This window comes from Notamacropus eugenii, chromosome 3 (genome assembly GCF_028372415.1).
Source record: "Notamacropus eugenii isolate mMacEug1 chromosome 3, mMacEug1.pri_v2, whole genome shotgun sequence".
NCBI lineage: Eukaryota > Metazoa > Chordata > Mammalia > Diprotodontia > Macropodidae > Notamacropus > Notamacropus eugenii.
In genome coordinates this window covers 398,717,914-398,740,271 of record NC_092874.1, presented here as the reverse complement: position 1 = coordinate 398,740,271, position 22,358 = coordinate 398,717,914, and the positions used below count along the sequence as shown (strand labels likewise).

General features: G+C 40.0%; 1 protein-coding gene across 1 annotated transcript; it reads right to left on the bottom strand.

The window, feature by feature from the left end:
• Positions 1-253: 253 nt before the first annotated feature.
• LOC140497249 (pancreatic secretory granule membrane major glycoprotein GP2-like) lies at positions 254-21,996 on the bottom strand. Its single transcript, XM_072597978.1, has 11 exons — positions 21,253-21,996; positions 19,297-19,418; positions 13,825-14,265; positions 13,603-13,722; positions 9,555-9,766; positions 7,415-7,563; positions 6,085-6,330; positions 5,814-5,976; positions 5,024-5,105; positions 3,357-3,401; positions 254-1,024 (listed from the first exon to the last, which is right to left on the bottom strand). The coding sequence occupies exons 2-11, from the start codon at positions 19,367-19,369 to the stop codon at positions 963-965; spliced, it is 1,593 nt and encodes a 530-aa protein (XP_072454079.1). The 5' UTR covers positions 19,370-19,418; positions 21,253-21,996; the 3' UTR covers positions 254-962.
• Between the last annotated feature and the right edge of the window lie 362 nt (positions 21,997-22,358).

The following is a 22,358-nucleotide window of genomic DNA, read 5'->3' as shown; positions in this document are numbered from 1 at the left end:
ACCAGTAGGTGGCATTGAGAGAGCAAATAAAACTACATTAGACTCATTCTGAAGATGCCAGGAATTTGTCCAGGCAGAATTGGTGGGGGTGAGTTTTGATGGAGGAGTAGGAAGGAATCTACTTTCATTGTGTCCAAGAAAGTCATCCAGTCAAATCCAGTAACTTCAAATCCAATTCTACTATGTTCTACTTCTGTTTTCCCTCTTTAGGAGATTTCAGAGCAAAGAATACTGCCCATCCAGGCCACCTGGGTCATATGCTTGATGAATGTTTATTAAAGCTTTCCCTAGAATCAGGATGGATACCACTTTGGTAACTGCTTATTACTCTATAGTATAACCCAGAATCAGAAATTGGGGGTGGCATGGAGGGGGTTGGGGAGAGTGGTTCATTGGCTTCCTCAGCTCTAGCCTCCATCATTATTTAACACCTCAGGCTAAGCAAATTTCATAGTGTGAGGTAGATGGGGATGCATCATAGGGACCTGGCCTATGTTCATACTTAGATCTCTGTGTTCATAACCAAGTAACTCTCTTCAAAGAAGTCAGCTCACCACCCCTTCTACTGGGGTCAAGGGCTGACATAAGAGGATCCTTGAGTCATTCCAAATGCAGGACCAAGTCGAGATAAAGCCTTACTCTGGCACTTAGATTCTTCATAACATGCCAGGAAGATTAAAGGTTCTTCCATATTGCTGAGTGAAGCACAGACCAAAACACATATATAAGGTCCTAGTTGAAAGGAATTTCTCTGAAAGAGAACTAAGATAAAGGCACTGACTTCTTCTGTTAATTTTTTTTAAAAAGGGATACTAGATACTTGCCCCTACTTCCTAGCTATTACTAAATCATATTCTCTCTATGTTCTTTGGAGAGTTAAAAGTTAATGTCCAAGATGTGCAAACTTCATTTGATAGAAGAAGGAACCATTCCGACAGCCAAGGATGTGATACCTGGCTAGATCAATGGAACAGAAAAATCCCAAGGACAGACAGCAACAGCCCTGGCCAGATCATTAGGAACCCTGAAACATAAAAGAGAAAATGTTAAGTTAGCCTCCTCTGATCTCAAGCTTGGACGGTATGGTGAGGGCTGTCATCAAACCCAAGCTGGATTCCCACTGTTCACTGTACTGGGGTAAAAGAGAACAAACTAAACTTCTAAATAGACTTTAAGCCACAGAAAGGCATTCACCCAGTCTGGCTGCAGTCGCTGAGGACTACATGAGGCCCTCTCTTATATGCACATTATCTATATTTGTATACCTCATACTTACATGCCTTGCAATTTGCAAAGTTGTACAAAAAAGTTGCAGCTAGGTGGTGCAATGGATATAGGGTTGAGCTTGGTGTCAGGAAGACTTACCTTCTTGACTTCAAATCCTGCCTCAGATTCTCTCTGATCCTGGCAAAGTCACTTAACCCTGTTTGCCTCAGTTTTCTCTGCTGTAAAATGAACTGGAGAAGGAAATGGCAAACTACTCTAGTATCTCAGCTAAGAAAAACCCAAATGGAGTCAGAAGATTGAAATAACTGAACAAAAATGACATCTGCCGTTGTACACTTTTTTCACGTGGGTGGTAGTATTCTACAGTGGATAGAAAGCTAATCTTAGGGTCAGGAAGACCTAGTTCAAGTCCTATCTGTGACACATACTAGCTGTGTGACCATGGCAAGTCACTTAACCTCTCAATGATCTAGACAACTCTCTAAGTTCAAGAGGAAATACTGACATTGGGAAAGTGGTGGTTCTGTGATCCTTCCCCATCTCCACTCCTGCTTCCTGACACACGTACCAGTATAGAAGGCAGGCATGCTTCAAATTATTGGCCTCATTATACAAACAAGAAAACTGAGACTTCAGGAAGTTAAGGGCCTAATCCAAGTCCAGGTGGCTAGTTAGTGGCAGAACTAGGATCAGAAAATGTGTCTCATGACTCCTAATTCCAGTGCTTTTCTCCCTGTACCTTGTAGCATATATTCATGTATATACATATATACACATATGTATGTCCACACACATATATAATATATATACACCCAATTTCTCATTTCTTTGTGATTTCACTTTCTTTTCTCCTTTCTTCTTCATAGAACCTTGCTGCCTATAACATAATAGCATTGATTCAGCACCTGCACAAGAGAGAGTGAGAGAGAGAACCTAAAGCAAGGGTTTTTAACATAGGATCTAGGGCATTGATTTCATCATCATCATGACTTCAATGAATTTGTTACATTACCATTGATCTCTTTTGTATCCCTATGAAATTCATTTGGTATATTTAAAAACGTTCTTCTAAGGAGGGGCCCATAGGGGATCCAGAGTATAAAAAGATGAAGGGTCCCTGGCTTAGAGGGAAGCCAGAAATCATCCAGTAGCTTTCCAGGTGAGAAAACTGAAATCCATAATGGGGAGAAGAACTTTCCAGTGTCACACAGTTAACCAGTAGCTGGGTTCTGAGTAAAGCCCAGCTCCCTTCTCCCTCACTTCACTGCTCTTTTTACTATATCATGTGCCTTGTCTACTCAGTTCCTCTGATTTTTGGCCATACCAATAGCCCAGACCATCGAGTAGATTTTCCTGACTTTAAAGATTTCCAAGGATAAGATTCCAAAATCAGTCATCCATTCCAAGGTTTGACCATTAGTTTTATAGAATAATATCATCTACGTCGTTTCAAATGTATTCTGTGTTAAGCATGATGTATTGGCAGGTTGCCATCTTGATGTACCTGTTTGATGATTATTTTTTTGGTGTTTAGACATTCAGTCCTGTCTGACTCTTTGTTACCTCAAGGACCATAGCATACCAGAACTGTTCATAGGATTTCCTTGGCAAAGATATGAGAATGTTTTGCCATTTCCTTATCCAGTGGATTGGGGAAAACAGAAGTTAAGTGACTTGCTCAGGTTCCTATAGCCAGTAAAGTGTCTGAGGCCACAAATGAACTCAGATCTTCCTGACTCCAGGCCCAGAGTTCTATCCACTGAGCCTTCTAACTGCTATGATTATTTCTATTGTATTCTAATTGTATGAGTTATGGTTGGGGTGGTTCCAGGTTTCCTTATTGTAGCTCATTATCTGGGGACAAAAAAACAACAAAAGAGATAAAAGAAGGAAGGATTTAGAAAGAACTGATTAAATCTGTGTAGCTGCTAGAAGACAGTGATGAAAAGGAACGAAGGAAGGAAGGAAGGAAGGAAGGAAGGAAGGAAGGAAGGAAGGAAGGAAGGAAGGAAGGAAGGGAAGGAGGGAAGACAAGAGAGAAGGAAGGAGGGAGGGAGGGAATCAGAAAGGAAGGAGGAAGGGAGAGAGAGAGAGAAACAGAAGGAGGGAAGACAAGAGGAATAACTTACCTAAAGGAGTGGTGGCTCCACTTATGACAGGACCAGACGTGGAATCTACCAATGAACACAAAAGTGAATGTCCTATCAGTCAAGTTCCTGCAGCCCTTGAGTCATCCTACTTCTGAAGAGTAACAGTATGAAGGATTATGGGGAAATGAATGACTTATCACATTTAGATCTCAACAGGAGGGCAGGATAGCTCAAAGCTTCAAAACAGAACCTACTCAGAGAATCCACCTGTTGTTTCCTTTCTTTACTTACCCGCAAGTGTTCTTTCTGATATGTAGCAATGAAAGACCATTCCCACTCACCCCATTAACACTCAGGTGCCAGATGTTGCCACCTCAATAACATTACTTGTATCCCTTCTCAGACACTATCCTATTTCAGATTCTAATTATTTTCCATGTGGACTATGGTAATAGCTTCCTAATTGACCTTGCTGCCACAAATCTCTCCCCTTCTCCAATCCATTCTCCTCCATACAGCCAACAAAGTCTTCTTCCTAAAGATCTAAAAAGCAAGTCTGACCAAGTCATCCCTCAGCTCAAAAAACTCCAGTGACTTCCAGTTATTTCAAGGACCAAATATAAACTACTTTGCTAGTTTATTTTCCAGCCATGCAAAAGTTTACTATGTAATAAGCATATCACTCCCCTTCATGGCTTAACCAAACTAGACTTCTTACTGTTACTTGTACATAGTACATCATTTCCATTTCTGCCTATGCACACCTATACATCATACTCCATTTCTATCTCTGCCTTTGTCTGAGATTCCCACAATGCACTCCTTAACTCTGCCTCTTAGAATCCTTAGTATCCCTCAGTGTTTAGCTCAGACATTATCTCCTACATGAAACCTTATTTATTCCTCAACCCTAACTGAACTGCTAGTAGCTTCACCACTATCCCTCCTTAAAAATTACAAAATTGCCTGTATATATTTTGTATGTAACTCTATCTGGCCACATTGATCCCCCCGAACTGTACCATAAGGTCCTTGAGGACTGGGACTGTTTCACTTTTGTCATTATATCCCCAATGCTTAATACAATCCCTGACACACAGAAGAGACTTAATAAGTGTCTGCTGATTGATTAACAAGTAAAGTAGGCTAAGAGGCATGGAATGTGGAGTGATAAGTTAGTCTTAAAAATATATATTTTTAAATAAAAAAAATCTTAAGTTTAACCAATAAGCATATTAAGGTAAAGCTGATGGGACTATATTCTCCCCCAATATACCCTTACCTCCTCAATATGCAAAATGCTTATTGCCTTTTCTTGACTTTTTTCATCCTTTAAAGTTACCTTTTTTTAATGCTGTGTTCCATCAACCAACCCTTCTCTTTCTTGCATCCTCACTTCTTCCTCCCCATCCAATAATGTGCTGAGGTTTTCTTCTATCTTTCCTTTGACCCTGATCGCCATTTGAATTTACTCCCAGCTCTCCTATTTCTCTTAATGACTCACCACCTCACCATCTACTCATTTCCTAAACCCCTACCATGTAGTCCCCACCCCCTCTACCTTATTACTTGAAAGTGCTTTCTCCAAGGTCACCAGTAATGTCATAATCACCAAATTCATTAACCAAATAGAAAGTTAATTGAATCTTTCCTCCAGAGATGTTATTGATGACCTCCCACTCTCATCATCATTAAGTTCTTTTTACCTCTCCGGACAATAGGTCCCAAATTCAGAACATGAGCTGTGTTGATGGTAACTTCACTGCGGTGTTGAATTGCAGAGCAAGACTGTTAGAGTGGAAAATTCACAATAGATGAGTTTCTAACTGGAGATTTACAGGTGACACATGCCCCTGCCCCCAGCAGCACTAACTTTGGAATCAGTCATACATTCAATATGTCTTTCATCATTCAGAATGCTGTAGGTATCCCTTTTCTACTTTTCCTTTGTCCTGAACCAGATATCCCTGAATTCTCTTTCACATGGTATCTTTGTTGGAAATGTTATTTTTATCTGTCCCCAAAGTGACCTCAATTGGATCCCCATCTTTTTTTATCAGATTTAGAGTCTTACACCCTCCAGACCATACCCCCAATCCACTCCAGAATACATGACCTCCTTTACCTCCCTACCTTTCCCATCCATTCTCTTCAAGTACGAAAACTTTCTCCCAGCTTCAATTCTCATCTCCCATTTCCAAATATTCCCCCTTCTTATTAGTTGCCATAAATGTTGAATGAAATGCACATTTCCCCTATAATTCACACTGGTGCTTCCCCATAGATAATGCCCTTGATTTAGTGGAATGAGTTAAGGTAACTTCTCTGTTCCTCAGTAATCTCTTTTTTTTAATTCCCACCCTGAAATGGAGTGAAAAACACTCAAAAGAAATGATTATCCTAAGCCATTTTAGATAGTATGATTTGTACAGCTTATAAATGCATACGGATTGTGGGAACTATAGAAGAATTCGAATGTATTCAAGATGTACTTACTGGACGACATTGTTCTCTGACATTGTCACAGAGATGAACTTCACAGTGCAGGTAGACAAGGTCATGATTTCCAGCAAACATAAACATTTGAACTTCAAAACGACCTTCTGTAGACACCCCATTCTCCTCCACTCTGATGGTTGAATCATATAAGTTTGGGCAGCTGTGAGGGTGACAGTGGTAGGGTTATCATTCTAGAAGGACTCAGATGGCCCAAGTCCTGTGACTGAAATTTAGCTTTGCCCTTGGACAACCATTGAGTGGCAAATACCTGTTTCTAATGATGAAATACTTCAAGGGGTCAGTTGGATCTTCAGTGGGTGTGGCATAGCAATTCTTCATCAGGAGGTTGAAATGGGAGTTATCCCCTTCATCTAACATGGCCCCCACATACAGCATGGATTCAACAGATAATACAGCAATGGAACCTTCATAAGGGGAGGTATAATTCTGGTCTTGGAAGAGAGCCATTCTCACTAGGAATGTTCCTGAGCCAGTGGCACTAATGTTCAGAGCACTGGAACAAGACCATAATGGTAGAAACATCAACCTTTTGCCATTCATTCACTTATTCATTCATTCATTCACTCACTCAACAAACATTTATTCAAAGTCAGCTCTGTATAAGGCACCGTGACAAATGATAATTTAGACAATACAATATCAATGCCCTGGAGTCACAAAGACAACTATAACATGCATCATAGCATGATAGGGGCATTAGAGACAAGCATCAGATGGATGTGCAAAGTGGAGGGAAGGGGGTCATACCAACCACAGTGGAATAACAGTGAACTGTACTCAGGGTTTATGAAATATAAACAGTTATCTCCAATGGTAAAAATATATTTGAATGCAAGGTTTTATGAGTTTCATCTCTTTCTGGGCTGCTTAGCTCTGACGTACGTCCCTCTCACACCCACACCCACATACCTTTCCAATATTCTTATACCTTATACACTCTACACACGCATATTCTTTGATCCATTGGCACTGACCTCTTTGCTGTTCCATGAACACTCTTAGCTCATAGCTCTGAGCATTTTCACTGACCGTCCCCTAAGCTTTCCGTCCTCATCTCTACTTCCTGGCTTTCCTGGCTTCCTTCAAGTCCCAGCTAAAATTGCACCTTCTGTAAGGAAAGCTTTTCCAATCCCTCATAATTCCAGTGCCTTCCCTCTGTTGATTCTTTTCTATTTATCCTATGTATTGTTATTTATACATACTTGTTGCCATCCCATTAGACTCTGAGCTCCTCAGCAGCACATACCACTTAGCACTTAGTCCTGTGCCTGGAACACAATGAGCATTTGACAAATGGCTATTGACTATGGTCTATTCCACAACTTCAGAGTATTTCAATGGATGCAAATGGATTGTCATATACAAGTGGGACAAAAGGACATGACACTTGTAAACACAAATAAGCCCTGACTCACATTCTCTTGACAGTGAATCAGTGGTTATATTCTTGTAACCAGAGAAGAGGAGGATGTACAGGGAGTGCCATCCATACTACACATATGCTCTGTGCCCCAAACTGCAATTGCAGGTACTGATAGATTACACCATTTACCAGGGCAGCTCTTCCAGTGTCATACCTGACAATGGGCTTTAAGGCTGTTTGCAGACTGACTTTCATATCCAGAGGGTAGGCACACTGAAAGTCAATGTTGAAAACATTGTCTCTGATGATGAATTGATTGGCCAAGGTCAAGGTGTTTTTGTAAATAGCATGAGTTGCATTTTTCTTGGGGGAAAAAAGAAATATTTCATGTTATTAACCTCACTTGTAGACAAATGAAACAGCTTCAGCATTTCTCAGATACTGTCCCTTAGGTACCTTCACTGATTACCATAATAGTGGATTCTCCCTTTTAAATTGGCATATATTACCTCTTCTGTTTCTATCTTGAAAGAGTAGCACCTCACCACATCCTCTATTCCTACCATCACATCTACATATGTGGGTACATATATATGTGTTTAAACATATATGTATATGTAATATATGCATTTATATGTAGAGGTATTCAGGTGACATGAAGTTCTCAAGAAGTGTTTAAGACAAAACTCATTTTATTTTATTTTAATTTTTTTAAATACATGTGTGCTATTCGATAGTTTTAGGGAGCATTATAAAATCCAACCAGTAAAAGAATACCATAGTTCCTCAAAGAGCTTAGAATCACTATTTTTATCATCATCATCATTTTCATCATCACTCAGTGGGGATGATGGATTTTAAAGTTAGAGGTCACTTTCCAAATCATCTGATTTCTTCATTTAACAAATAATGAAACCAAGGCATAGCTAGAACTAGAAGCTATGTCTCCTGAATCCTGTTTTTGTTCAGTCATTTTCAATTCTTCATATGGGTTTTTCTTAGCAGAGATACTAGAGTGGTTTGCCATTTCCTTCACCTGATAGATGAGGAAACTGAGGCAAGGTTAAGTGACTTGACCAGGATCACACAGCTTGTAAGTGTCTGAGGTCAGATTTTAACTCAGGAAGAGGAGTCACCTTGACTGCAGGCCTGGCACTCTATCCACTGCGCCATATAGTTCATTCATTATTCCCTCCATAATTTGGATGTTTCCATGAGTGTATTCTTATCCTGTTGTTTTTCACTAAAGTGTCCCCTCTCAGGAATTCAACTTTGAAGGGCATCAGTGTTGTTTGTGGGGATGAAATGAATTAAATTCTAGATGTGCTCCACATAATTTCTTAAAGTTCTCTGGGTCATCAAGGGCTAAATGTGGATGAAAATGTTCACATTTTTGATCACCTCTATGGTCAAGTTTAAATTAAATGAGATCATGTATGTAAAACACTTTGTCAACATTAAAGTGTTATAGAAATGTTAGCAGTTTAGAGGTGTATTGGAGATAGCTCAACCAGATGGAAATGTCATTGTTAAATGTTGAAAGTGAGCATTTATACCTCTGAAATCCTAAACATTACACATCAAGGCTTGATTTATTGTTCTTTTCAATATCTAGACTTAAGGAAGTAATGGAGAAAATATTAATAGTACAGATTCAACTCCACTGTGTGTCAAGCCTTTCTTTTTTTCTTTTCTGTTAAAGGGGTCATTCCCCTGACTACTTTTAAAGAGGAATATTCACTGAATGGGCATTACCTTACTCTAAGTGAGCATGTGAAAAGGCCTTATCCTAAAAGGACAATGTCTCCCATTACATCCTGGGCCATCTACAGTCATACTGATGAATATCTGGTCTCTAGATCCAGAAGGCCCAAGAGGAGAACTGAGTCTGGTGAAATTGCACAGCCCTCCCTCACTCAAAACAAAGTCAAGTGCAAGTCATGTCATCATTTCTCTGATGTCATGGTCCTCTTCTAACATGAGGGATGAACACAACAACTATCTTAGTGCAGGATAATGCAGCCCAACCAAAGTTGGATGTCAAACTCTAGAATGTCCCTAGAAACACTCTGCTGACAAGAAGTAGGCTAGCTCATAAAAACCTCACCCATGAAGGAAGTGACAAAGGTAAGGGTTATTTGCTCTTTCCCCAAGAGAGAGAAGTGACATTATCTGGCAAGCCCTAGATTGTCATCTAAGGTTTGTTTTTAATGGAGAGTGGAAGGTGAGAGGTGATTGTTATTGTTGTTGCCAATTTTAAAAATAGAATATTATTGTTTTGGGGAAGATGGGAAACATCAGTCATGGACTTCTCCTGATCTCTTTCCAAAATCTTCGTGTTGAACTAAGCCTACCTCCAGAATTGTTCCACATGCTCCAACGCGTGTTGGGGTCACCACCGACAGCTCGTTGTTCTCATCTACCCTCAAAAACTCACTGCAGTTGCTGTCTTTGAGGTAGGCATATATCTCTCCAGTGTACCCCAGATTCTCTAGTTGGCACTTGTCTAGAGACAGTCTGATGTCATTGGCTCCACATTTCAGCAGAGGGTGCAAGTGTTCAATATCTAAAATGCCACCAGATATGCCAGTCAATAAAATCATTCAATGAACATTTCTTAATCACCTACCATATTCTGGAAACTGTGTTAAACAATGACATACAAAGAAAGGTAAAAGATAGCCACTGCTTTCCAGGAGTTTCACAGTCTAATGGGGGATATCTCATGCAAATACCTTTACAAACAAGGTATATCCAGGATAAACTGGAAATAATTCACAGAAAAAAAGACACTAGAAATAAGGAGGAGCTGAAACGCTTTCCTGTAGAAGGTAAAATTTTTGCTGGGCTTTGAAGGAGGTCAGGGAGGGCAAGAGATAAACATGGGGAGGTAGAGATTTCCATTGATAGGGAACAGCCAGTGAAAATGCCAGTTTCCAGAGTCAAGAATTCCAGAGTATCTTGTGACAGGAATACACTTGTCCTATGTTGGAATTTGAAATCAGAAAGCAGGCAAATGAACATAGCATCTGAGTATTAGAGACTTAGATCTAGAATTTTTCCAGATAAATTAACCAAGGCTCAGTACCTTGTCCAAGATCAATACACAAGTGGTTAAGATTTGAATCCACATGCTCTAACTCAAATTCAGTGCTCTTTCTACCCCTCCCATGCTTTGTTATAAAGTAATTGACAACATCAATAAAAATGAGCACCTGTGTCACCTTATTGGGAAAGATGGGGTAAAGAATATCCTGAAGAAAACCTGTTGTTGCTTTCTTGCAAAATGAAGAGGGGCAGTTAGGTGGCACAGTGGATACAGTGACAGGCCTGGACTCAGGAAGACTCCTCTTCATGACTTCCAACCTAGCCTCAGATACTTTACTAGCTGTGTGACCCTGGGCAAGTCACTTAATCCTGTTTGTCTCAGGTTCTTATGAAATTGCAACAGAGAAGGAAATGGCAAACCACACCAGTATCTCTGCCAAGCAAACCCCCAATGGGGTCATGAGGACTTGGACGGAACGAAAAAGAGGGAACAACAACAAAAACAAAATGAAAAAGCTAGCTTTAAGCCTTCACTATAACATCTTTGAGAAAATAAATACTTTTCAGGCCATGGAGAGTGGGGGACTTTCTGGAACTTAACACAAATGCAATGGTAAGACCACATCTGATACAGAAAGTTAGGGAAGGTGCTACCCTCAACATTTTGACAAAGATGAAGGGTGAGGAAGCAAAAAAGATTGGATAATCCTGACACTACTCAGGTTAAGTTCCAGAACAATGACCTAGGACTAGGAAGCAGAGGCATCATGGCTTCCCTCCCTAGGTTGCTCTCCAACTTCTCAATGTTCTTTCATTCAACAAACAATAATAAGTATCTACTATGTACCAGGTTAACTGTCAGTTAATGGCTTTACAAAAGCAGATAATGGAAACCCAACAGAGCTGTAAGCAAACCAAAGACAGAGATTGTTTCACTTTTGACTTGGCTCTCCCTATGCCCAGCCTAGCATGTAAGTAGAACTCTCATAAATTGCTTGTTGATTGATTAATTTAAAGAACATTGAGATGGTGGAGAGTGTGCAAGGAAGAGAAACTGTCTTCCTACTTTTGCTCTCCATCAGTGTTGGAAGAGCTTGTGGCTTGGTTGCATATCCATGCAGTACATGTATGCCTTATCTTTGTATCTCTAGTGCCTTAGCACAGCACCCAGTACATCGATGGTACTTAATAAATTCCTGTTGAATTGGAATTGCATGTATCAGTAAGGAGCAAGTGACGGTGGGAGCTGCAAAATGGGATTTGGGGTAGTACAACTTCCTTGAATTGTGGGAATGGCTAAACTTGCCTCTGGGTTTCTCTTCTTGAAAGTCACAGGTGGGAGGAGCACAAGTGGGCAACCTTACCCTGCCCACCTGAACTGTTGATGATACACTTGCCTGTCCATCCCCCACTCAGATGCCAAAGTAGTTTATCTGAAAGCCCAGGTCAGGAATCATCTCTCTGTCTCTCTGTTTCTCTGTCTCTCTCTGTCTCTCTGTCTATGTCTCTGTCTCTGTCTGTCTCTCTATGTCTCTGTCTCTGTCTGTCTCTCTGTCTCTCAGTCTCTCTCTGTCTCTCTCTGTCTCTCTGTCTCTCTGTCTCTCTCTCTCTCTCTCTGTCTCTCTCTCTCTCTCTCTCTCTCTCTCTCTCTCTTCCTTGGTTTCCTTCAAACCTCAACTCAAATCCTGCTTCCTAGGAGAAACCTTTCTGGGCCATTCTTTCTTCCTCCCCCAACACCATCCCATCTTCTCCACAGTCCCTTCTTTCAGAGATTGCCTTTTGTTTACTCTGTAAGTGGTATAGTAGCTAGAGAGGTCAAATCTAGCTTGAGATACTTAGTACCTTTGTGATCCTAAGTGGCATCTAGGTGGCACAGTAGATAATGTGCGTGGAGTCAGACTCATCTTCCTGAGTTCAAATCTGTCCTCAGACACTTACTAGCTGTGTGACCCTGAGCAAGTTACTTATTCCTGTTTCACTCTCAGTTTTCTCATCTCTCAAATGGTCTGGAGAGGTAAACCATTCTAGCATCTTTGCCAAAAAAAAACCCAGATGAGATTATGAAGAGTCACAAATGACTGATACAATCAACAACAAAAAATGTAATCCTGAACAAGTCTGTCACCTAACTTTTCAACCTCATTTTCTTCATCTTTAAAATAAGGATTAGTAATAGAACCTACCTCACAGGGTTGTTATGAGGATTGGATGATAAAATAAGTGTAAGGCCTATATACGTACTTTTATTATTTGCTAAGTTATTTACATGTAACAAATGTGATCTCCTTGAGGACAAGGACAGTGTTTTTGCCCCTTTTTGGGTCTCCAGCTCTTAGCCTAGAGCCTGAAACAGCAGACACTTAACAAATACTTGTTGCCTGACAGATGCATTACTCTGTATTGCTTTGACCCCAAGCCATACTAAGTTGTGCCCCACCCTTCAATCTTTCCAACAAGTACTTCCTTCCTACTTATAGTCTAGAGTTTCTGCCTATACCTGATGAGGGCTGGAGAGATAGAGATAGGACTTCCCTGAGTGGGCTGTCTGGGAAAGAATTCACTGACTCAGGCATTGTTGAGATCAAGGCAAAAATTTATAACACTTTTCAGTGGGCAAGTGTTCCTAGGGAACCTGTAACCTTAGAGGAGTACAAGTAAAGTTTATATAGGATATTATATAGGATATTATACAAATATGCTAGCTACATGATTGAGGGTGGGATTAGGAAGTGGTTAATGTGTGGTTAGTTCATAAAGGAACATACCCTTTTGGTATCTACTGTGCAGGTATTTTACCCAGAATTCATCAGAAAATAGCCTGAAGTGGAGCTACAAGGAGGTGTGATTTTAGGCCTCAAATGTCACTGAGTCAACTAGTAGCCAGGACTGACTAAGGAATACCAGACTGCGATCTTGTAACACAAGGTAAATGTAACGGAGTATAGATATCTCTAAGTCTAGGACACATAGGATTGGTCAGGGAATAAGAAAATGTCATTTTTACCCATTACACAACCTGTTCAGTCAGTTCACAGCTAGTTGAGACAAATAAAGCTGTATAGGTGCAGCTGACTACTGCATCAGGAAGGAGATAAAAGTTTTTCCGGAGCAGGCTGTGGCCTTTGGCTGGGGAGAAACTGCCTGGGACAGTGTTTTGAGGCTGGGGAGAAATGTGGTTTTTAAAGAGGAATGGAATTTTAGAATTAGGGTCCAAGCACAGATGCACAAGCACTCCATCAGAATGATCCTCTGTATCTGACAACATATGCAGTATTGCATACCTGTAGCACCCATCATAACCAGCATGGACAAAGAATTTTGGATCCCCACTGGTTTACCCATACTTGTACCTACCAGAAATATTGAGGTCATTTCTGCAGTGACAGCCCCAGGTGCCATTGACATGTTGGCATTCCTCTTGGGGGGAACAGTCGAGATCACATTCTGTTTCAATTTTATCAGTGGTGCTGGGGTCTACATTGTGTGGAGAGAAGACAAGGAGGTCAAACAGACAGAGAGGTTCATGAGCCACACATTAGCAAGAAGGCCAGGGTAACCCAGTTCCCAGCTGCTCACCTGTACAGTATGCCAGGTCACACGTAGGAGTTCCATTTAGCTTGTAGACATAGAATCCACCTGTACAAGCCTTCACCTGCACCACTGTGTTCCAGAGGCAACAATTATTACTCCAGTGAGCACAGGCTGTGAGGTTAACAATACCTTCCTCTTTTGATGGGTGGGTTCCATTCAGCCACATAGGGGCATCTGTGCCACATCTGTGGTTAGGCACACACTCCTCTGGTATCCTTACCCCACCAGGACCCGAAAACCGATACCAGCCTTCTTTATCACTGTCACATGTCTTATCATCACTTGTTTGGTTCAAGCTTCTCCAGGACTCAACAAGTGTGGTATAGTTATCACAGGGGTCAAAACACACGTGAGCTGAAGGTGTCCCTGGCTCTCCACAGTCTAATCCCAATCCATAGGAACTACGTAAGAGAGTGTTTGATGGATCTAAGGGAGTGAAAAAAGGAGGTTTGCATTAGCTTGTTGTTTCTAATGGCTGGCTAGCATAAGGCTAGTTGATTAACCTTTCCTGATTTCCCTTATCCCCTATTTCTAGTATCCTTCCTTCTAGGCTACCTTGGGTTTTAAATTTGTTAGTATTTTTCTGTTTAGATTTATTCAATATATACTTCTATGTGTACTTGTCATCTTTCCTTCCCCCTCCCCAACTTCCCCATTACAAGGGAAGCTCTTTATGAATGGGCTTTGTGGTAGTCATTGTATTTTTATCCTCAATGGCTAGCTCAGTGCTTCTTGATAGAGTCCACTGGCTATCTATTGTATGTTAACCCTTTTTTTGATGCAAAATCCATCAGCTAAATAAACATGGGGTGGAGAACAGAATTGTCAGGACAGCCATGACCTACTGATCTTCTAGTTAGGGCTTCCCTTATAATGGAATCACTACATAAGTGGTAACAAGGTGGGCTGGAGGGGAGAAAACAATACTGATATTAGAGTCGAAAGATCTGGATTTATATCCTGGCTTTGTCCTTTATTTGATTTACTTTATGGAGGTGGCCACAACTGCTATTTCATTGGTATGGGTTTTAGGGGTGGGGAACCTGCAACCCTAAAGCTTCATGTAGCCTTAAAGCCACGGGTTCCCCATCCTGACAGAAAATTCCTTTGACTAATGCAGACTGGAATCATTTTGTTGGAAACATCTTAGGGCTTTGCCTGAGCTCGTTGAGAAGTTGTAATTTACTCATGGTCACACAGGTCGATGCTGTCAAAGGTGGGGCTTCAACCCAGATTTTCTTGTCCCGAGGACTGTCCTCTGTTATGCCATGTTATCTCACTTTATACTTATTTACTACATAATTATCTGTGTAACACTGGGAAAGTCACTTCACCTCTACAGATCTCAGTTCCCCTGTCTGTAAAATGATGGATCTGGAGGAGGATGGAAGAAAGGGAACCAGTATTTGTTCATCACCCATGATATGCCAGATACTCTGTTAAGTGCTTTACAAATTTTATCTTTCTGCTCTAAAGTCTATAATTCTTCTTTTCAATCTGTTGGCCAGTTTATATATAAAGATATAAATATATCTCTAGTAGGCAGAGCCTGCATAGGGAAGACTAGAGTCTGAGACTCTTAGAACCAGAAGGGACTATTAGGAGATCTAATAAAATCTCTTAATTTAAAGGATATCAAATGGAGGGAACCTAGATGGCAGAGAAGAAAGATGCACATACTCTAGTTCTTCCCCCACAGCCCATAAACTACCTGTAAAGAAAGAATCTCAACAAATTCTAGAGCAGCAAAAGCCACAGAATGACAAAGTAGAGGAGATTTCCAGCGCAGGGAGACCTGGGAGGGCTACAGGAAAGCTCTGTTGCACCAGATCCAGAGTGGGGCACAGCCCAGCTTGGGCCTCACAGATCAGGGACTAGCAGGTCTCGGGGGCAGAATCCCCCAGAAGCAGTGGAGGCTTGCATATCCCTCAACCCAGAGGTGACAACGGCACTTCAAAGGTCAGTGAGAGAGTTTTTTTACCTCGATGACAGGGGAGCAGGGTCCTCCCCTAAACCCAGCCTTAGGCAGCAGCATTAGCAGGCACTGTTGGAGCCTTATCTTAAAGCCCCTGAGGGAATCGAACAGCCGATCTGAATCTCAGCCTCCAGCCAGAGTAAACTCCTCTGTCTTGATTGTGCCAGCTTGGAGGAACAAAGATCTTACAGGTCCCCAAAGTATACCCTCCTCTTGACAAATAATCCAAATGTCAAGTAACTAGTTGGGAAAATGCCCAAAAAAAGGAAAAAAATAAGACTCTAGAAAGTCACTTTCTTGATGAATAGGTATTCTCTCTCAACCTTTCTGATGAGGAATAACAATGTTTGCCACCAGGGAAAGACATAAAAGTCAAGGATTCTGCATTCAAAACCTCCAAAATAAATATGCAGTGGTCCCAGGCCATGGGAGAGCTCAAAAAGGATTTCGAAAATCAAGTAAGAGAGGTGGAGGAAAAATTGGGAAGAGAAATGAGAGCAATGCAAGAAAATCATGAAAAGCAAGTCAACAGCTTGCTAAAGGAGACAAAAAAAAATGCTGAAGAAAAGAGTACCTTTAAAAAGAGGCTCACTTAATTGGCAAAAGAGGTTCTAAAAGTCAGTGAGGAAAACAATCCTTTAAAACTCAGAATCAGCCAAATGGAAAAGGAGGTTCAAAAGCTCACTGAAGAAAATAGTTCTTTAAAAATTAGAATGAAATAGATGGAGGCTAACGACTTTATGAGAAACCAAGAAATCACAAAACAAAACCAAAAGAATCAAAAAAAAATGGAAGATAATATGAACTATTACATTAGAAAAACAACTGACCTGGAAAATAGATCCAGGAGAGACAATTTAAAAATTATGGGACTACCTGAAAGGTATAATCAAAAAAAGAGCCTAGACATCATCTTTCATAAAATTATCAAGCAAAACTGCCCTGATATTCTAGAACCAGATGGCAAATAAATATTGAAAGAAACCACTGTTCATCTCCTGATAGAGATACAAAAAGAGAAACTCCTGGGAATATTGTAGCCAAATTTCAGAGTTCCCAGGTCAAGGAGAAACTATTGCAAGCAACTAGAAAGAAACAATTCAAATATTGTGGAAATACAATCAGGATAACACAAGATACAGCATCTTCTACATTAAGGGATTGAAGGTCATGGAATATGATATTCCAGAAGTCAAAGGAATTAGGATCAAAACGAAGAATCACCTACTCAGCAAAACTGAGTATAATACTTCAGGGGAACAATGATCATTCAATGAAAGAGAGGACTTTCAAGCATTCTTAATGAAAAGACCAGAGCTGAAAATCAATTTGATTTTGAAACAGAAGAATCAGGAGAAGCATGAAAAGATAAACAGGAAATAGATATTACAAGGGACTTTCTAAAGTTGAAATGTTTACATTCTTAGATGGAAAAATAATATTTGTAACTCTTAAAACTTTTCCCAGTATCTGGGTAGTTGGAGGGATTATACACACACACACCCACACACACACACACACACACACAAACACACACACACACAGAAAGAGAGAGAGAGAGAGAGGAACAGAGACAAAGACAGAGACAGAGAGCACAGGGTGACTTGAATAGGAAGGGATCACATCTAAAAAATAGAATTAAGGGGTGAGAGGAATATATTGAGAGGAGAAAGGGAGAAATGGAATGGGGCAAATTATTTCTCATAGAAGAGACAAGAAAAAACTTTTCCAGTGGAGGGGAAAAGGGGGGAGGTGAGAGGGAAAAAGTGAAGCTTACTACCATCACATTTGACTCAAGGATGGAATAAAATATACACTCAATTTGGTATGAAAATCTATCTTACACTCTAAGAAAGTAAAGGAGAAGGGGACAAGTGGGTTGGGCGGATGATGGAAGGGAGGGCAAATGGGAGGAGGGAGCAATTAGAAGTAAACATTCTTGGGGAGGGACAAAGTCAAAAGAGAGAATAGAAGAAATGGGAATGGGGGGATCAGGATAGGATGGAGGGAAGTATAGTTAGTCTTACACAACATGACTATTATGGAAGTCATTTGCAAAACTACACATGTATATCCAAATTGAATTGCTTGCCTTCTCAGTGGCAATGGGTGGAGAGGGTGGAAGGAAGATAAGTTGAAACTCAAAGTTTTAGGAGCAAATGTTGAGAATTGTTTTTGTGTATAACTAGGAAATAAGAAATACAGGGAATGGGATATAAAAATTTATCTTGCTCTACAGGACAAGAGAGAAGATGGGGATAAGGGAAGGGAGGGCTGTGAGAAGGGAGGGCACATTGGTGGAAGGGGCAATCAAAATGCAAAAAGTTTTAAGATGAGGGGAGGAGAGAGGTGGGGAGAAAATTTGGAACTTAAAATTTTGTGGAAATGAATGTTAAAAGCTCAAAATTAATTAATTTATTTAAAAAAAAAGGAATAGCAACCTGAAACTTGAAATGTCAGAGTGACTTACCCAAAAAGTTAGTAACAAAGCTAGGACTCAGAACCCCGGCCTCCTGAGTCCTATCCCACTATTCTATCTGATGTGTCCTACTATTTCCTACTATAAATTAAAAGAAGTACTTTACAGAGATGGTACTAAAATGATTGAACTCATTACTATCATCCTGAATCTACCTTGCCTTTACCCTCATAGACAGTACTGGATAAAAACATGAAAGAGTTAAAGAAAGGTTTAGGTGAGTGGGGAACCTGCAGCTTCCAAGGCACATCCGGCCTTCTAGGTCCTTGGGTGGGGCCTTTTCAATGAGTCCAAATTTTACAGAATAAATCCTTTTGTTAAGGGGATTTGTTCTGTGAAGTTTGGATTCAGTCAAAGGGCCACACTTGAGGACCTAGGAGGTCACAAGTGGCCTCAAGGCCAAAGGATCCCCACCGCTGTTTCGGCAAACTAATGGATGATGGAAAAACTGTGGAGAGATTCATGAAGGTTAGTAATACTAAAGGCTTAGTATTATCATCAGAATTGTAGAGTCAAAAGAGACCTTAATTCATTCATGCTCATTATCTCATCAATGCACTGAGGCCCCAAAAGTGGAAGGGACTTAATGAAGACTGCATACCAAGTTAATGGCAGATTCAAGATTGGAACACAGGTCTTCTGACTCCCTAGTCATTCTTCTTATTACATCATTCAAAGACTGTAATTACCTGTCCGGTCCTTTGGAGCATTCCCCACCCCTGGTTAAAGCCTCCTACCTCCTGAACTTTTAGGAGCCACTTTAAAGTCTATCCATTGAGTTAAAGAAATCACTGTGCCATATGGCTCTCAATCAGCATCTGAGGATCACTCAGAAAACTAGCATGATGTCCATAAGAAAACTTTAGTAAGCAGTTTTCCATGATCTATAGTAGTACTCTGCTGCCCCTAGTATCCTGACGCCCATTACTTCCTCCCATTCTAACCAACCTTGCGAAATTGTCATATTGAGCTAGAGAAATCCAAGACACTGGGTAACACTCACCCTTCTGGGCTGCAAATGCCAATGTGAAAAAGTAGTAGGTGCAGGCCACAAAGAGGAGGTAGACCTGCTTCATCCTGACCTCTAAAGTGTCTTTTGCCACAGCTCAGGGAGTTCTTGAATAGCTGTGAGGAGAAAAAGCATCAGGGCAAAGTGAAAATTAAGGAAGCAACATATTATTGCTGTTCATGTGACAGGCACTGCAAATCACCTTCCTCTAGGAATTCAATTCCTTCAAACTCCTCCCTTTCACTCTGTCTCCTGCTCTTTATGATCAAGTTACACTCACATTCTCTCTGTTTCTCACACATGACGCTGCATCTCACATCTCCGTGCCTTTGCCCTAAACATCTCCTGGGCCTCCTCCTTATTTCTGGCTTACAGAGTGCCTCTCTTTAAGGGACAGAGAAAGAGATGATAAATAGAAAGTATCTTTGGAATGATTTCATGTGTGTGTGCCTGTGTGTGTGTCTGTGTCTGTGTGTACATATTTATGTCTAATTGGAGCCATCTCTAGAGATGGGGGGGGGGGGGGAAGAGAAAACAGAAATTTACCTGACAATTTTGTTTTATTTTTTAAAAGAAATGCAAGTTGTACAAGATAGATTTACAGTTTCATGTGCAATCATCTTTTCCTATGATGCTATGTTATGGAAATGCTTGCTTTATTCCATAAATTAAAAGTAAAATAAGTAAATAAAATGTTAAAAGGATATAACTCAAACATTATCATCCCATGAAGCCTTTCTTGATTTCCCCAACTTCTACCTGGTATTTATGTTCTTTACAAATATGTGTCTTTTTATTTTGTATCATACTGTGTGTATTATTTTATTTCTTTGCTTCCCCCATTAATAGGCAAACTTCTTTCCAGTATGGATGGTTTCACTCATTATAGTTGCATCCCCAAGTCTACCACAGTGCTTCGCACACAGTAGGTCAGTAACAAATATTTGTTGATACATTGATTTATATAATAGCTTTGTCTCAGAAAGTTGAGTAAATATAAGACTGTCTATCGTATTCCATTTTGCCATTGACTATTATCTTATTTCTAATTAATCTTCACTTGCCAGTAGTTTCTAAAACTCTCCCTTTAATTTTTTTAATTTATTCACCACTAAAACATCCCAAGTAGTTAATAACATGTAAACAAATCCTTAAAACTATTAAGAGTTCAAAGGAATTCTGAAATCAGCCTTTCAGTAGTGGAATGCAGAACCTCCTCTTGTCACAGGATCCTAATATAACTACCTTATTTTACAGATGAGGAAATTGAGGCCCAGGACATTGAAATGACTTTGAAACGAATTATTTGAATGGAAGTCTTCTGACTCTAAAATCAGGAGAATGAATAAATGAGCAAAAAGTAATCCAAGAACTTAAAAGAAAATAAAGTTGAAAGATATCAGAACTGTGACAAATGCAGTTACCAATGTACTTCAGAGGACCAATGGTGAAACATACCTCCCTTACCTTGGAAGAGAGATGGATTAGAGGTGCAGAATGAAGCATACGTTAAGACGTGGTTAATATCTCTCTTTATTTTGCTTAATTATACAAGTACATCAACACACTTTAAATTGCAAAGTCCTCAGACAAAGACCCTGGCCACCTATCCTAGTCATGGCTCCACTTCGGAAGCACAACAATAAAAATCAGTTCTCTGAAAATGAGAGGTCAGATTCTGCAAAATTTCCTTGGAACATATTACTACTAATATAGTTAGAATTGATATTCACGCAACTGCTAGGGCAAGATTTAAGACATTAGCTAATTGCAAGGTACATAAAGAGTCCACTTCTCCTTTTACAAAGTAACCACAGTGCTGATGACAGAGGCTCTCTGGAGCTCTGAAAATTTCCTAAGAATGAGTGAAGCTAAAATAATATGAATCTGTAAGAGAAGAGATGGGCTGGATATTAACAGGTTGAGCCCAGAGTGTTCCATTGGACTTACCTTGGGGGTGAAAGCGGTGGTTTTGTTGGTTTAAGAGTGTGAAGCCTCTTAACTGCAGTCTCTCTGAGAAAGCAGCTTTTGTTAAACTGTTTGGTTTTATTGGCATTCGCAGGAGAACTTGACCTCCCAAACTGCAACGGGGCTTTCCTTGATTGGTGCCCCAGGTCAGAAAAAAGATAGAAATAAGAAGTATGTCTTACTGTTCTGTATACACTGAGATAAGGATTTTCTAGCTGGGAAGTGACCATGAAATGAATGCCAAGAGGCCTCACTAAAGCCCAGGCAAGATAGTCATGACTGAAAGAACTGAGTGAGGTGGATTCTTTAAGTTTTGACTTGGGGGATAGTTTGTCAAATTTTTTAATAGAGTCTAGTGCAACAACTCACATCCTCCAGGCTGTATATGATTCTCACTTCCCTTATCCCTGTAAAGTTACAATTTAATCCCCAAATCAAGATTCTAATTCTTTTGTCAGGAAAAGAGAAGGTCCTGGCACTTTTAATATATAAGAAGCCAAAAGAAAATATTGCAATCCAGTATAGGTGGGAGATATGACCCATTTGGAATGCATGTTGAGAAAATGGTAGAAGAATAAAAAAAAATTGTGGAATGTGTCTGGTGAGGGAGACAGGGTGAAGAGGAGGGGCTGTGGTAGGGAAAGATATTATTGAAAACCCATCTGTGCTCTATCACTTTGCTAACTGCACATTGGAATTTAAGAATACCTTGAAGGAACAAGCTGTATCAATGGATATAGTGCCTTTTTTATCCATAAGGCAAAGAAAATAGAGATAGTAGGATGAAAAGTTTTATTTCAAAGTAAAATTATATATATATATGTGTGTGTGTATATAAATATATGTATATATGCATATATGTGTGTATGTGTGTGTGTATATATATACATATATATGTACATATATATATATGTACATATATATATATGTACATATATATATATATAGTCACACACACATACTTCTTTTTCATCAGTTGACATTCCTGGACCTTCTCTTGTTAACCAATAATGATAGGAAAGTAGTAAAAAAGTCCTTCGGTGAGACCACCTCTGTTCATTTTTCAGGAACATAGAGTTATTTTAACA